General features: G+C 39.5%; 1 protein-coding gene across 1 annotated transcript in view; it reads right to left on the bottom strand.

Annotated features, from left to right (window-relative positions):
• RAB3C (RAB3C, member RAS oncogene family) overlaps positions 1-14455 on the bottom strand; it is a 259615-nt gene extending 245160 nt beyond the window's left edge. Inside the window, exon 1 of the mRNA XM_042959193.1 lies at positions 14228-14455. Coding sequence (XP_042815127.1) covers positions 14228-14455 — 228 coding nt within the window. The remainder of the gene's footprint in view (positions 1-14227) is intronic.
• Positions 14456-16299: the final 1844 nt, after the last annotated feature.

The raw sequence follows: 16299 nt of genomic DNA, 5'->3' as shown, positions 1-16299 counted from the left end.
TTTATTTATTTTTGAGACAGACAGAAACAGAGCATGAGTGGGGGAGAGGCAGAGAGAGAGGGAGACACAGAATCGGAAGCAGGCTCCAGGCTCTGAGTTGTCAGCACAGAGCCCCACACGGCGCTCGAACCCACCAACCGTGAGATCATGACCTGAGCCAAAGTTGGACACTCAACTGACTGGGCCACCCAGGTGCCTCAAGAAAAGTTCAAAAAGAAACCCACCATCTATCAGATTACCAAAAGAGTGGGAAGAAATTAATTAAAATAAATAATATTACTTTAATTGTAGAAGTTTCTTAAAATTGAAGAATTTAGCTTTCTGAAGAAACACATTGCCTTGTTCTTCCTTTGGAGACACATGTGTTAGAGCCCAGCGTGGGTCACGGTTGGCATTTGGGAATATGCTTATGCAGCCTCACAGAGCAGAAGGGCCAACTCCAAATTCTGCAACTTGTGCATCACATAGGTTTTCCCCACCTCTCTGTGACTGAACCATATACCTCGATGGCTTTTGTTGCCAAAGTTCCCAGACCATTTGCATTCCCTTTACAGAGGATATGGCACCTCAGAGAGGATTCGATAAAGGCCCTGGGTTCACTGGTATTTTTTTCCATGCAGACATTCACTCAGTTTTGAGTGAACATTAATGTATTTCCTTCTGAAGCAGACACGAATGGCCGTATAGTGTTCAAAGTGCCAACTCATTAGCAGTATCTTGAGCTTTCAGTAAAATTATCCAATGAATGCCCACTGGAACAATTAAGAAGGACCATATGGATAGTCAAAACAAAATAGAACTCTGAAGTGTACATTATTCAAATTATCAGGAGTATGAATACATGAACACAATACCATATAACATCTATAATTCAAAGTTTCTAAAATGTGCATTTGGGCTCTACACCTTATTTAATAAATGAACAGTTTTATACAGAAAATATTAATCCCAAACTATCTTCTTCATTGTACTAAATATGTGCCTTTGCCTTTCCAGACCCTCACTTTATCCAATTCCATCCTACTCTGTGCTGTGGGGGCCTAACCTCAATGAACCGCTAAAACAGAGTTATTTTGGGGGGTCCTGGATGGCTCAGTTGGCTAAGTGTCTGACTCTTGACTTCAGTTCAGGTCATGATCTCACAAAATGTAGGATCAAGCCCCACATGGGGTTCTGTTCCAAAAACGTGGAACCTGCTTAGGATTCTCTCTCTCTCGGGGCGCCTGGGTGGTTCAGTCGGTTAAGCGTCTGACTTCGGCTCAGGTCACGATCTCACGGTCCGTGGGTTCGAGCCCCGCGACGGGCTCTGGGCTGCTCTGGGCTGATGGCTCAGAGCCTGGAGCCTGCTTCCAATTCTGTGTCTCCCTCTCTCTGCCCCCTCCCCCGTTCATGCTCTGTCTCTCTCTGTCTCAAAAATAAATAAACATTAAAAAAAATTAAAAAAAAAAAGGATTCTCTCTCTCTCTCTCTCTCTCTGTGCCCCTCCCCTGATTGCACTCTTATGCCTGTGCTCTCTCTCTCTCAAAATAAATAAATAAACATAAAAAAAAAACAAAAAAAAACAGAGCTCCTTTGCAGGCTACTCAGGAAAGGGGGCTCAGCCAATGACAGGTACAGGTGAAAGGTCAGAGGGCAGGAAGAATGAGAGGTCTGGGCATTTCTTCCTTTGGCCCCTTCCTTGCTGAGCCATTGATTGGTAGAGGCTGTGCTATTCAAAGACCAAGGCTCAGCCTACTGGGCCTCTTGGGCTCCTTCTACCTGTATAGGTACAGCTCTTTCTGGTTCCCATTCCCGTCAGTCCAAGTGGTGGTAATAGCCCTGCGGTCTGCAGCATCCCTGAGTGCAGCCCTAAATACTACAGATACCTTTGTAAAATCAACAAACTGTCCTCAATTGTCCAGTGTGTTTCTCTCCCAAACCCTGTTGATACATTCACCCACTTCAACTCTTTTTAATCTTGTCTCCCTTGTTCTTCTATTTTTAGGTTATACTCTATAATTTTGCCCATGATGCTTGATACACATTCTAAGATTGATTAAGTTGTTTTCAAAGATGAAAGATTTTTGAACTTTTTGTGGACACCTTGCCTTCCATGTCTTCGTAATGATTAGCAGGCTGAGCAAAGTGATCTTTATCCACTGATGCTTATATTGCTATTTCTTTTAATGTGCTGATTGAGTTGCCACTGTGGTATTGACCAGGACTAGCAAAGTTAGTGCTATGAGAGCACAAGTGGAAGAGAAAACAAGAACATCCCTAACTGAAAATAAGTACTATCCAGCTTAGGAAATGCTGTACTTTCTTCCTTAAATCTGACTTGGGAAATAAATATGGAGTAATTAGGGACACCTGGGTGGCTTAGGTGGTTGAGCATCCCTCTCAGCTTGGTTTCAGCTTAGGTCATGATCTCATGTTTCATGAGTATGAGCTCTGCATTGGGCTCTGTGCTGACAGAATGGAACCTGGTTAGAATTCTCTCTCTCTCTCTCTCTCTCTCTCTCTATCTCTATCTCTATCTCTATCTCTATCTCTTTCTCCCTCTCTCTCTCTGTCTCTGCCCTTCCCCTGATTGCTTGCTCACTTTCTCTCTCTCTCTCTCTCTCTCTCTCTCAAAATAAATAAATAAAATTTTAAAAATCATTATTAAATAAATAAATAAATATGGAGTAATTAAAAGCTTCATTTGTACCCAGATTTAAGCTGTGTTTATACATGCCAGAACGACTAGTCAGTTCAGTATCATTTTAAACAAATCAACAGAAAAATAACAATGGGTGACTTGGTGACAGAGGCATAACTTACAGCTAAAATCAGTAACTGCCAATGATACTAGGCAATATCCTGAGGAAATTATTCCCTGTGTTTTAATAACAACTCTCCATGAATTCAGTGATTTTTAATTGTTTTTGTTACAGAGAAAGATACCAATTTTATGAACACTTAAACAGCTGTATGGGTTTGCCTTCCCTGTACAGTTGATGAGTTTATCTAAATGTAAAGATGGCTCAAAAATACCACAAAACAACTCAACAACACGGCTGACTACCCCTGGGCATATCAAAATTTCGTCTTGGCTGGTGAAAGATCCCCAGGTGTCCTAAAAATGCTTCACCTTGTCAATTTGCTTGTATATTTTATCACCATGTTAGAACACCAAAATTAAGTTCTTCATATAAATGTCTGCCTATTTTGGAACTAGAAATTTATTTGCAGTTACAGAAAGTATGGAGTAAGACCGATGATGTCAATATTGGAAAATTCAGGTGGAAAGAAATAAAAATGACTTCTTTATTGAGCACATTCAATGCATCAGGAACTATTCTAAGAATTTTATAAACATCATTTTATTTAATCTTTACAAAAAGACTATAAGCAAAGTATTTTTATTTTCCCCAGTTTACAGATGGGAAAACTGAGGCACAGAGAAGTTAATTAACTTGCCCAGGGTCACAACACCCAGAAGCCTTAGGACTAAAATTTGAACTCAGATAGCCTAGCTTCAGAGACCATTTTTAATGACAAAACCACTAAGTAATATTTCTGATCCAAGTAAGTCTAGAATAAGCCTAAGGTTAAAATAATACCAATGTGATCAGGCAGATTTAACATTTTAGGTGATGACTACATGGAGATAACAATACAGTAGCAAAGGGAGGCTTCTGAGAGGTCGAATTAGACTTTCCAGCGTCCTCAAACCAAAGCTCATGCATATTAATAAAAAGATTCTCTTACTCTCACCTTGGGCCACTGTGATCTCAAGTCACCTAATGACAGTGAATGTGATTTATAAAATGATATGATGGAGGTAAAAAGTTTAGAATGGCAAAGGAAAGCAACTGGCAACATGAAGGGAGACAAAGTGATATTGAAGAAAGAATATATATATATATATATATATATATATATATATATATATATATATTCTATATAATGGCCTAGGGGCACCTGGGTGGCTCAGTCAGTTAAGCATCCAACTTCAGCTCAGGTCATGATCTCAGGGTTTGTGAGCTCAAGCCCCACTTCAGGCTCTGCACTGACAGTGTGGTATTCTCTCTCTGTCTCCCTCTCTCTCTGCCTCTTGCTCAAAAATAAATAAAATAAATAAATTTTAAAAATATATATAATAAAAAAATAGAATGGCCTAAGACTAGAGAAAATATCTGGTGACCACTGAGTAGAGTAGTCATGTCTGAAAGGTTCATTCTGATAATCCTGACAGTCCAAAACAAATTGACTCATTTTTCATGGCCTCTTAAGGTAAGTAAATGTACAACAAAGAAAGAGTTTAATTACAATATTTAATTTGCTTAAAGTTTCCACAATTTAAATAGTCTGGAACTTAACTTATTCCGAATCCCCATTCTCTGCTACCAATGTGGCATTCCCATTTTCAAAAGGTTTGAGATCAGCATTCTTGGCTAGAAGTCCCTGTATGAACTGGGCTGATTGGAAGATCACAAAAGATATCAATCTGGATGGGATATATGGTTATGACACACTTCTGTAAAAAACTTACTCCATTGATTTTGGATACTTCCTGATTTTCTTTTCTAAATCAGGGAGTTAAAACATTGAAAGTTACTCTAAAAAGCAGTGGAAAAAGCTATGTGGCCAGGAGAAAACTATTTAACCTCTCAGAGTCTTGGTTTCCTCCACGTTTAAAAAGATCTCTATAGATACCAACATTCCAAAGTTGTTGGAAGTGCTAAAAATATAATCTGCTCAGTGGCTCACCCACAGCAATGCCTCAGAAGTGAGGGTGCACCAAAATGGGTTCATAAAGGCTCCAAAGCTGGGCGGCTCCCATTCAGATCTGCTAACTACCTGTTAGCTGTGAGACCTTGGGTGAGTTATTCACACTCTCTGCCCCTCAGTTTTCTCATGTGTAAACTGAAGACAAGAATGGCATCTTGTGTCATAGTTTTTTGCGAGGATTACATGACTTCACACCCATGAACGTGTTCCACTACACCTGACACATTAGGGATTGCTCAATGTCATTTGCCCCAGGAAATCTAGAGTCCTGCCCCAATGTCCGTTCTCTATCCTGCTGGCTCAACACACCTTTACCCACACACTCCCACTGTACGTTCCTCTCTTGTACTGGTTGTAACTGCTTCTTATCAGCCACATGCGTCTTTCAGTCCCTCCAGACAAGCAGATAAAATTTCCCCAAAATAGTGATGAACTGCCATGAAGCTGACAGAAGATTAAGCTTTAGGTTCCTTCTAAGGGGGGCCAGTAATATGTTCACATGGTCATCTGCTTTTTGATACTTATGCAAAAGTAATGCATTTTTATACTTGTTCCTTAAAGTTTTTACCAATCTGTCAAAGCTATAGGCTCCAATAATCTAAATCTACACCTGCTCAAATGGGAGGCAAAATGGGAGAAAAGCGAAGATCTGATAAACAAAGGTAAGCAACAAGCACTCTATATGAAGCTATAGTGGGAAAAAAAACCCAGAAAGCAAAAACTTTTGAAATGGGGGGCAGGGGGGAGGGAAAGAGAGGAGGGGAGAGAGAGAGATGCAGCGAGGAGAGAGAGGAAGGGAACATGAACAATCATCCTTATTCTTCAATGTTCAGCTCCTTCTCATCCTTTGGGTCTCAGCCCAGTTACTTCATATAAACCCTTCTTGACCATTTAACAAAAGCAAACTTCCCTGCCCCTGTTGCTAACTTTCATTTGTTATAGTGCTGATTATTTATCCACAACACCATCACCATCAGATTTTCTGAGCATTTACTTTCAATCTCAAATTCCTTCACAGAGTCAGTGTCTTACTCATTTATTGAGTAAAAACTCAATAAATGTTGGTTGAGTAAATGAATGAGTGAATCAATGAGCAAATAATTCTATTTCATTTGTCAGTTTATGGCTCAGATGTAGACTCCCTCAAGAAACCTTCCCAAAGTCCCCAAGACTGGGTTAGGCTTCTTTCCTGTGTAACCTGTGTTCATGTCTCCAGAGCATTTATCACAGCAGATGGAATTCTCTCTTCACTCTCTACCTCCCCACCAGATAGTTGGCTCCCGTGGCAGACCCTGTGTATCCTTTACCATTACATCCCCCAGCACCTACCACAGTGCCTGCCACAGAGTAGCACCCAGCATATATTTGATCCAATTAAATTATTTGTCTGAAGGTTGGTACACTATTTTTAAGAAAGAAGAAAACATTTACTGTTAGCTCTGTGTCTAGTATTGAACAATTATAAAAAAAATTATTATGGCAAATACCTAGCAGATAAGGGGTAGGTATTTTCTTTCATTCACAAATGAATAAAATTTGTGAAAAGGCTCAGAAAAGTTAGGGCTTGAGGTCACAGCTAGTGAGATCAGAATCAGCATATGATTCCCAAAATGTCAGACTCAAAAGTGCCCCCTCCTACTGCTGGGCCACTCTGCCCCTTGGGGACACTCACTCAATGATCCACAGGAAGCCCCTTTCTTGTGTTTGTTGTCCTATCTTCCCACATAGCTGGTAATCTCCACTGGGCCAGGAACAAAAGTCTTTAGTATTTTCCCTACTTTGTCAATGTTGAGAAAGTGGTTTAAACATGGTGGGACTGCAGGAGTTGCTGACTTCAGCTGCCTGACAGGGTGAACGTTTTCATGCATCTTAACACTTAGCACACAAGCATCAGCTTCCTCTCAGGAGTGAAACCCAATATTACCTTTCTCAGTCTCTCAGAGAAAGAGCAGATGCTAGGTTAGAACACATGCGAAGGGGGAAAAGAGCATACAGGTGACAGTACCAGCAATGGTCTTGGCAGCTGCCACCAGCTTCAGTGGTTCTCTTGAGGAACTCACCTGGGCAGAAAAGGGTGGTTCCTTATAAATAGATGAAAAAATATGAACACCATCCTGAAATTCATGTGTAGGGTGACTAGGTTAAATGAGCACCAAATGCAAAGATTACAGGTAGAAATATTTTCCAATTCCATTTTACTCAGACTCTTCTTTCTGCCCTTTCTTGATATGCACGTTCCCATCCGTGAAAACAGGCATTCCAGAAATATACAGGAAGAAGCTAGTTGAATGTGTTCCAATCCATCCTGCTGTGTATATCTATGTGTTTTAAACACAGATAATGCACAACGCACTCATGCTGGTGGATAGTAAGTTAAAAGCAAAACAAGTGATTTCTTTCTGTAACTATAAACAATTTCTTAGAATAGGTAATCAAGAAATAGGAGAAAATATAGAGTAATTATATAGTGTGCAAAAGTACTTGCTAAGAATTAACATATGTAGGATTTTAGATTGAATAACCTAAAGATCTCAAAGAAATCACTTGGCCTTCCTGGACCTCATTTATATCACGTGATCAAGTACACGCGGGCTTTGGACTCCGTGCTGTGCTGGGTATGCTGCCTCTACTATATCCTAGCTATGACCTTGAGAAAATTCCTTTATCTTTCTGATTCTCTGTTTCTGCATCTATAAAACAGGGCTAATAATACTACCTTCCCTCATGGGAAAAAATAAATTCTAAAATGCATAAAGCATAAAGTGTTTCCTTTGTGGGTAAAACTGGGTTCAGTAAATGATGCTATTATCAGTCATACCATCAAATGAGGAGTTAAGCCAGAAAATGTGAAAGATCGTTTCCTGATCCAACTTTCTAGGTCTCCAAATGCTCAGACCAGGAAATGTACTGAGCCTATGGTAAGAGTATTTGAAATCACAAGAATTTGACTCAGTAGAATAAATGAAAGAAGCCACCCCTGGAGCTCCAAGACCTGCCTTCTTTATTAAACATGTGTTTCATTTTCTATATTCTGATGTGTTGACACCCAGGGCCTTGTGGACTCTGGAGGGACTGCCCTTCTCAGAGTTAGCCAACTCCTAGAGATATTAAACAACTCACCAGCTCAATTTTCTGATGCAAAGGAACGAATCCAGAGCTCATACCACCAACCACCTCTCTTACTGGGCTCTAACACTTTGAGCCACTATCCACCTCCCTTAATCACTCCTGAGCCAGATAACCAGTGTCTCTGTGTCCCCTGAGCAGACATAGGGTCTGCTGAAATTATTCAAACTAGCAATCCTAAACCTGCTGTGCCCAGTCATTCCACAGAAACCACAACAGAGGCTCTTATCACACACCCCTAACAACCTCCTAATGCACCCTGGTGATTCATCTCATTCCCCTTGTGCCTCCCTCCTCTAGCCCATGCGTCCTTCTCCTGGAAACCATGAGTATAAAAAACTATCTTCTGTTTGTTGTTAATGGCAGTTGTCTCCTGATCTGTTGGCCTGGCCATACTTCAATAATAATAAAACCTGTATTTTCAAACACTGTCTTCCTCCATGCCTCCCCTAGGGAAGCAGGACTTAGGTCCCTCTCTGGGTTTACTAGTCCATCTCTTGCATTAGATTCTGACTAGTTACTACCTGAAGACATGGTTACTATACGGGGATCAGAATCCCCTTTAGATGCATGTAGTCCAACAGCACATACTTGATGAACAGATGGAACCTTTGAGAAAAGGAAAAGGTGCCCCTTAGGAAGAGCACAAGGCTCAGTAAGTGGAGAAGGGCCCCACTTGACCCTTTGGTGGGTGCCCTTGCGCAGTATACAACGTGCATCTGTGTGTGGCAGCCCTGGACTTTGAACATGCTGAGAATCAGTTTCCAATTAACTCAGCCTGGCCAGAGCTTCAGAAATGAAGGGAGGAAAAAGGGGAAAGAGAGAAAAAGGAAGGATAAAGGCACAAGGAGTGACAAAGAGCAATGAAAACAGTAATGCCCTCTGCCTTCTGCCTACCTGGCTCCTGTCCATGTAAAACCTATATTAACCATTTAAGCTATGGCTTTTTCAAGTTAAGTCTTCCATTAGTTGGAGTCAACCCTGATTTTAAGACTTAAAAAATGCAGACCCAACTGAAAAAGGATATCCAGGTGCTTTCTTCAAGCAAAGGAAGTTGCTATTTATTCAGGGGAATCACACTGTCAAGTCTGGCTATCTACACAGTCTAATTGCAATAATTGTCAGCACATTCTGCTTTGCAAATTGCTATAAGCCTCAATGCTCTCATCCTAGTAATCTAGATACTAAAAATAAATATAGGTGATATTCTTCGTAATTGATGCTATTTTTTTCAGTCTTCTCATTGGGAAGGCATCCACTTTATACAGCTTTTCTCAAAGCTAAACTATTTTTAAAATGAGAAGCAAAATAATATAGATCCCAGCTGTGAAATATTTTTCATTAAAGTGACAACCACACTAAATTTTTCCCCAATATATTCATAATAGCATTAAACAGACACATAAAAAAATTGAAGAACCAGACCAAATACTTGGAATCTCTAAAATTTTGAAAATTTTTGATTTGAGAAGCATAAAAATGATAATAAAATGAAAATGCAGTAAGCAATGTAAATTCAGTGAAGGATAAAGGGATTCATAAATATACTAATGGAATACAAAGTTGGTAAATAAGTACAAATGAACATTTCTCTAAACAAGTTTATTCCAAGGCAGTAATGAACTTCCACAGAAAGGAGGTGTAACATGTCCATGAAGAAATGTCAGTGGTTTCTAGTAGCTGTTAAAACGCTTTATTTGCATGTGAATTGTTAAAAATCCAGTAAGTAATCCAGTTTGTGGGCTCAGAAACTCCGGATGCAACACATGCAAAAAGCAAACCATCAAGAGGAACGGGGAGTCTTCCCAGACAGGCACTTCCTCCTGATATTTTAGAAATACTTGAAATCTGGCCTCAAGTTGGATGTCCCTGAGCCTGGTCGATTCTACCGGCAATCAAGTAAACTTACAAGAGCGATCATAACACAGCATTTACCTTGAGAGTGAACTTAGTGTAGTAGCAATCAGACTGGCTCAACTAGCAGGAGACCTGTTCTGGTACTAATTGTAAGATAAGGCCAAATATTTACCTTCTCTAAACACCTTGGTTTCCTAACCTGGAAACAGTCCTCTTAATGGACACTTTAAAACTAATAAAGTAATCAGAATCATATCAACATCCTCAGCCTGTCCAGGTAAAGATATGGAACTTTCAGCCCTACCCCCCTGACCGCTCAGAGGGGAAAGGTGCTGCAGGCTGAGTTAATCACCAACTGCCAATGATTTAATTAATCATGACAATCATGCCTGTGTAATGGAAGCTCCATAAGTATCCTAAAGGATGAGGTTCAGAGAGCTTCTGGGTTGGTGAATACATCAACGGTCTAGGAGTATGACATGCCCAGAGAAGGCATGGAAACTGTACCTATCCTCCTGCCCTGAAACTGTCCTACTTTTCTCTTCTGTTTAGATGTTACTCAGTTCTATCCTTATAATAAACACATAATAGTAAGTAAACTGTCTTCCTGAGTTCTATAAGCTATCCTAACAAATTATCAACTCTGAGGGGTGGTGGAATGGGAACCGCCCCCCCCCCATTTGGAGCCTGTATATCAGAAAAACAACAGACTTGTGATGGGTGTCTGAAGTAAGGGACAGCAGTCTTGCAGAACTGAGCCCTTTACATCTGAGGTCTGTGGTAATTCCAGGTAGTAAACATCAGAAATGGATTAAATTGTATGCAGCCAGGTGGTGTCCACAGAGAGTTGAAGGATTAACTGGTCTAGAAAACCCACACATTTGGTTTCAGAAGTGTTGTCAATAAGATGATTGTGGACACCCTAATGAATTAGTTACAAATTAATTTAAGTACAGAAAAATATTATAAGCTGGGAAAAGTAGTTAATTGGCTATTAAATACTAGGAGATGAAAAACTGTAAGTGCCAAATATATTCCCCAAAAAATGATTTATTAAAGTTGTTATAGAACAACTAATAACAACTATGTTATTTAAAATTGTTAAATAACAACTATGCTATACTTACATGATAGCATCAAGCAAGGATCCCTAGAATTACTGTAGGTATACCTATTTTTAGGCACACCACCCTATTTCTCTTTATCCTATCCTCCGCTGCATGCCTCAATTCACTGAAATGGCCAAACTTTTTCAAAATTTTCTTCGACATCCCAGGATACATCATTTAAAATTGCCATCTCCAGAAAAACACCACCATATTCAAGAAAACTTCATAATTTTGTCAGCTTGGTAAAGGGGAATAGAAGCCCAAGCATTAGGCTCTGATAGACGTGTCCTGGAATCAGTAATTCATTACATACGATCTTGGCAAGCTACTAAACTTGCCCCACCTTCAAATTTCTCAAGTAAAATAATAAGAAGAAGAAATGCAAAGTTGAATTGTTTCAGGAATTAGAGGTAAAGCATAGATAATGCCTGGCATATGGTGTGTGTTCAATAAATGTTAGCTATATATAATGCTTATGCAGTAGGTGTTTGTTTGTAAGAGTATATAACTACTCCATATTAATTTCTTTTTCCAATTATACTATAAGTTCAATGAGCACAAAATCTTTTTACAGTACTTCTTTAGAATGTTTCACAGTCTAGTAGACCAGTTGGTATACAGTAGTGCAAAACCCATTTTCACACCCGTGAAATCACAGGTGCATTAAGAGCTCCTAATTTCCCTAAAGAGGAAGAGAAGAGACTGCTTTAGTTGCAAAGATAACAGTGGCCACCAAACCACAGTTGTGACTAAGGAGAGGGCAAGGGGAAGGATTCCTGAGTTGCTAACCCGTGAAGGAGTGTATCTGTATCCACAGAATGGGAGAATGGAAGCCCTGCAATGAAGTCCTGGGCTGGACTGGGCTGTGAAGAGAGTTGGAGGTTTGGGGAAAATGGTAGATTATGGAAGATTTGATACAAATTTAAAGAGAGTTATATGTGAGAGCTTTTTTGTTGTTGTTTTAATGTTTATTTAGTTTTGAGAGTGACAGAGAGAGAGAGAGAGAGAGAGAGAGAGAGAGAGAGAGTGGGGAAGGGGCAGAGAAAGAGGGGGGCAGAGGATCTGAAGCAGGCTCTGCTACGCTGACAGCAAGAAGCCTGATTTGGGGCTTGAACTCACAAACAAGGAGATCATGACCTGAGCTGAAGTCAGATGGCCAACTGACTGAGCCACCCAGGCTTCCCTTTGTGAGAGCTTTTTGAGTGAAGTTATGGGAAGTGAGAAGCATGAGGAGATCTTTGAGGCAGCTCAAAGATCTGAGGCTTAAGTTAGCTAGGAGAACAACTTTCATCCAAATGTAAGACCTATACAGAAGTAACTTAATTTCAACCCCCAAGAAAAGTCAATGAATCAGCTCTGGCATCATAGTAGCATTGTGTACTTTGAAGAAAATATTTTTAAGTACGAAATACTTTATAATTCTCAAAATAATTTATGTTATTTGAAATATATCAGCTCTGGCATCATAGTAGCATTGTGTACTTTGAAGAAAATATTTTTAAGTACGAAATACTTTATAATTCTCAAAATAATTTATGTTATTTGAAATATATCTTTTTTACATTAAAAACAGATAATTATGTACCTCTACAAATCATTTCTGTCAAAAACCTAGATTGAGAAGTTACTAGAGATTATTAGATTGACTTAACACACGAAGTTGGCGTTTTACCTAAATGATCATGACAGCCATCTTTAAGCATCTGTAAAGTATAAGGGGAAACTAGGAGCTGTCAGCCAAAGGAAGGACTGTTATTTTAGCAGCAGAAAAAACATGGTCAGTGAGTTGAGAGATGTGTGGTTACAAAATTAATTTAATTTTCAATTCACCAAATTTCTTCAGAGTTGAGGGACCTTTCTTAAGCCTGAACATGAGAGTCACATTGATATGACAGTTGGTTGCTTAAAGCTCAAAAGGAAGAGAATGAACCAGGACCCAAATGTGAAGCAATGAACATAGCTCTTTCTATCTCCATAGACAGGGCTGTATATTTAAGTTCCAAAGAGGTACCCTCCCAACAAAAAGGGCTTTGAGGACTGGAAGAGTAGTGAAAGGTCCTCAGACAACTTTTCCAAGCTCTTACACCAGTTCTGTTTAGACTTGGATGACTCCTGAATTATAATAAATAAAACAGTAAGCTGCCCAAAAGGATACCTGTCTGTGTGCATACCTACATCTTTAAAGTTACACCTAAGAACTTTAAGATACTTAAAGGTCACTCGGTTTATACCGATATTTTAATAAAGTGGTATTTATTTTTAAAAAAAGGTTTATATTTTGTACTCTGGGATTTATCTTTCTTCCAGTTCTCCATATTTGAGGAGGGAGATTTATCATCAGTCCTACAGATTACCCCTGAGGCCAGTGCAAAATGGTAGTAGATATCAGAATTATCTCAGAGGAAGGTGGGAAACATCTCTTGGGAGGAAATACCTGTTTACAGCTCAAGTTAATTTGAGTGGCAGAGGCACAAATAAACAGGGAAAAGGGGCCAAAACACTGCAGAAATGTTCCACACCATTGTACCCATATATTCCATGATATACATAAAATGCTTACTCCACAAATCTCTTTTGGTGTCACTAACTTTTATTTCATTCTTACATTACCTTAAACCTGTTACCCACATACATTTTTCTTCTGCTTCTCACTTGCTATTGTCCTAATTTTATCCCAAAGATTTAAAGAAACTTTGATCTTCTGCAGGGGTGGGAAGAGGCAAAAAGCTAGTCAAATGGTCTCAAAAGTTAGTGGGAAAACATCTGCTTAGAGGAAAACCCTGTTTAAAGTAAATATTTTATTTCATTTGTTTTGTTTTGCTTGTGTGAATAAACATAACTCTTAGAGCTGAGAAAAGAAAGTCTGTGAAAGGTAAATAGACCATGTTCAAAGTTTTATGTGGGGCTTTATAAAGGTACCAAACTTAAGTTTTCTCTACATTTGGTCATTGACCTTTTCTTTACAATGCCCAGGACAAGATGCTCCCTATGATCTAAAAGGCTAGATTGACTTTGCCAACTTTGTGGATTACAAAAGTGGCATAGAGGGATTCACAGGCTTGTTCAGGGTCATACAGATCATGAAAGGCAGAGCCTAGCTTCTCATTGAGTGTTCCTTCAACCACCAACACAACATATATTTGGATTTTCTTTCTTCTGAAGACTCTAAGAAGTAACATTTCACAATAAGGCATAGTTTAGTCTCCATACCTTAAAGAGGCATCACTCTACTGTCTTTGAAACAGAATTTTCCAAGCAAAGAATCTAGAAATGGAGCCTGTGGACCCATGGGGACAGAACAAGGCAGAAAGTGTTTCTCTTTCATACATCTAGGTTCAATGTCATAGACTGAAGAACATTGTCATTTCAAAGTCACTTACCCAAATCTGAAGCTTGATTCTCTTTTCATTTTTGAATACAGTTTTTACTTTGAAATCGATCCCAACTGTGCTGACGAATGCAGATGTAAAGGAGTCATCCGCATAACGGAAGAGGAAAGATGTTTTCCCCACACTGCTATTGCCAATGATGAGCAATTTGAACATGTAGTCAAAGTTCTGATCAGAGGAGTCTTTCTGGCCATACCTGGCATCTTGGGAAGAGGCCATCTGTGATTAAAAAAAAAAAAAAATGAGGATCAGTCTTCCGTTTGATATGAAGCTAGCAGCACACTCATTATTGGCCTTGCCAGAAACAGATGTCAGACCACTCAGGAGACCAGATGAGAATGCTCCCCAGTTTTCCTGTGATGCTGGTATCCATGGCAATAATTCCCTGCTGTAAGACAGAACAGCAAATCTTACAGCTCTTTCCAGCTGTGTTGGTGTTTGTCACTGCTCAGCATTCAGAACCAATCAAAGACACCAAAGGAGACATCTATGAGGGTTACATGAAAAGCAAAGATATGAGGAACAGGCCAGAGCATGTGGGCTCTGCAACTTTATAATCCCAGTGATGGACACACCAAAGTGGCTGAACAGCAGGGTGTTTCTTACTGAATTATCTGAATTATTAGAGTCTCTCTTGTTTCCTAAGAAAGTGCACCCAAAGCATGTATCTATTTCATCTATTAACATCACATTAAATCAACATCCTAAAATAAATGGTAGTCCCTTTCAAATTAAAAATGGGGATAGCAAGGGGTGTCTGGGTGGCTCAGTTGGTTAAGCGTCTGACTTCGGGTCAGGCCACGATCTCACATCATGGTTTGTGGGTTCAAGCCCCGCATCAGGCTCTGTGCTGACAGCTCAAAGCCTGGAACCTGCTTCGGATTCTGCATCTCCCTCTCTCTCTGCTCCTCCCCTGCTTGTGCTCTGTCTCTCTCTCTCTCAAAAGTAAATATTTAAAAAATGACAATGGCAAGTATTTATGGTTCAAGCACTGTGTGAGAAATTTACTGAAACCTCACAACAACCCAACGAAGTAGATTCATATGAAAATGAGAAAAATGACACTCAGAGCTATGATCAGGTAATGTGCTCAAATTCACACAGGTATGAGTGTCAGAAGACCATTCGAGTCAGGTAATACAGCGACAGGGCTCATATTATTAAACTCTACCTTGTTTCTCAATGATGACTAGGGAAATATGCACACGAGCTCTAAAAGACAATGTAGGAAATATTTAATTATGAAATGCATCAATGAAGAATCCCAGCTGGGTTCATACCTTGGCTCTACCATTTCCTGGCTGTGTGACTTTGAGTCGGTTTATTATTTTAAAACAGTGTGCCTCGGTTCTTTCTCTTACTTGACATGGAAATAATTATCATCTAAGTTGGAACACTTGTGAAATAATAGATGCTATATCTGGAAAGCAGATATGTGAAGCACCTAGTATAGCATAGACAACGATCTTTATGATTAATTATAAACGCTTTACACGGATGTGGATTTTTTCTCACTTTTTTGAGGACCATCTAAACAGCCATCAGAGCAGATGCTATGTGACTTCTAAACACCATTTGGCTCAATACAGAAAAGGAGTGTTTAGAACAGTAAACCTCACTGGTTAGTGTACTTCCTTACATTTTCTGGTGCTTTGAATTCTTTGGCAATCGCTGTGCTGTCCAATATACCCCAATATGGTAGCCACTAAGCACAAATACCTGTTTATATTTAAATTAATTAAAATCAAATAAAATTTAAAATTCAGTTCCTGAGTCACACCACCCACACTGCAAATGCACAACAGTCACGGGTGGCCAGTAGCTACGGTATTGGACAGCACAGATATAGAGCATTGGCATAACTGCAGAAAATTCTATTGGATGGTGCTAGGCTAGACAGACAGCCTTTTCTCATTTCCAACAAAATCTGATTAACAATAATCTGTCTCTTGGGGAAGGTGGCCAAGAGAGAAGCCTAGGAAGATAGGAGAATGCTTGGAACAGTAAAGAGTGCTCACCCTCATCTAAGACAACATTAGTTGTTGAAATCACATTCATGTGTT

The sequence above is a fragment of the Panthera tigris genome, chromosome A1, assembly GCF_018350195.1.
Source record: "Panthera tigris isolate Pti1 chromosome A1, P.tigris_Pti1_mat1.1, whole genome shotgun sequence".
NCBI lineage: Eukaryota > Metazoa > Chordata > Mammalia > Carnivora > Felidae > Panthera > Panthera tigris.
The sequence above is the reverse complement of the archived record's forward strand: the minus strand, read 5'-3'. Positions and strand labels throughout refer to the sequence as shown.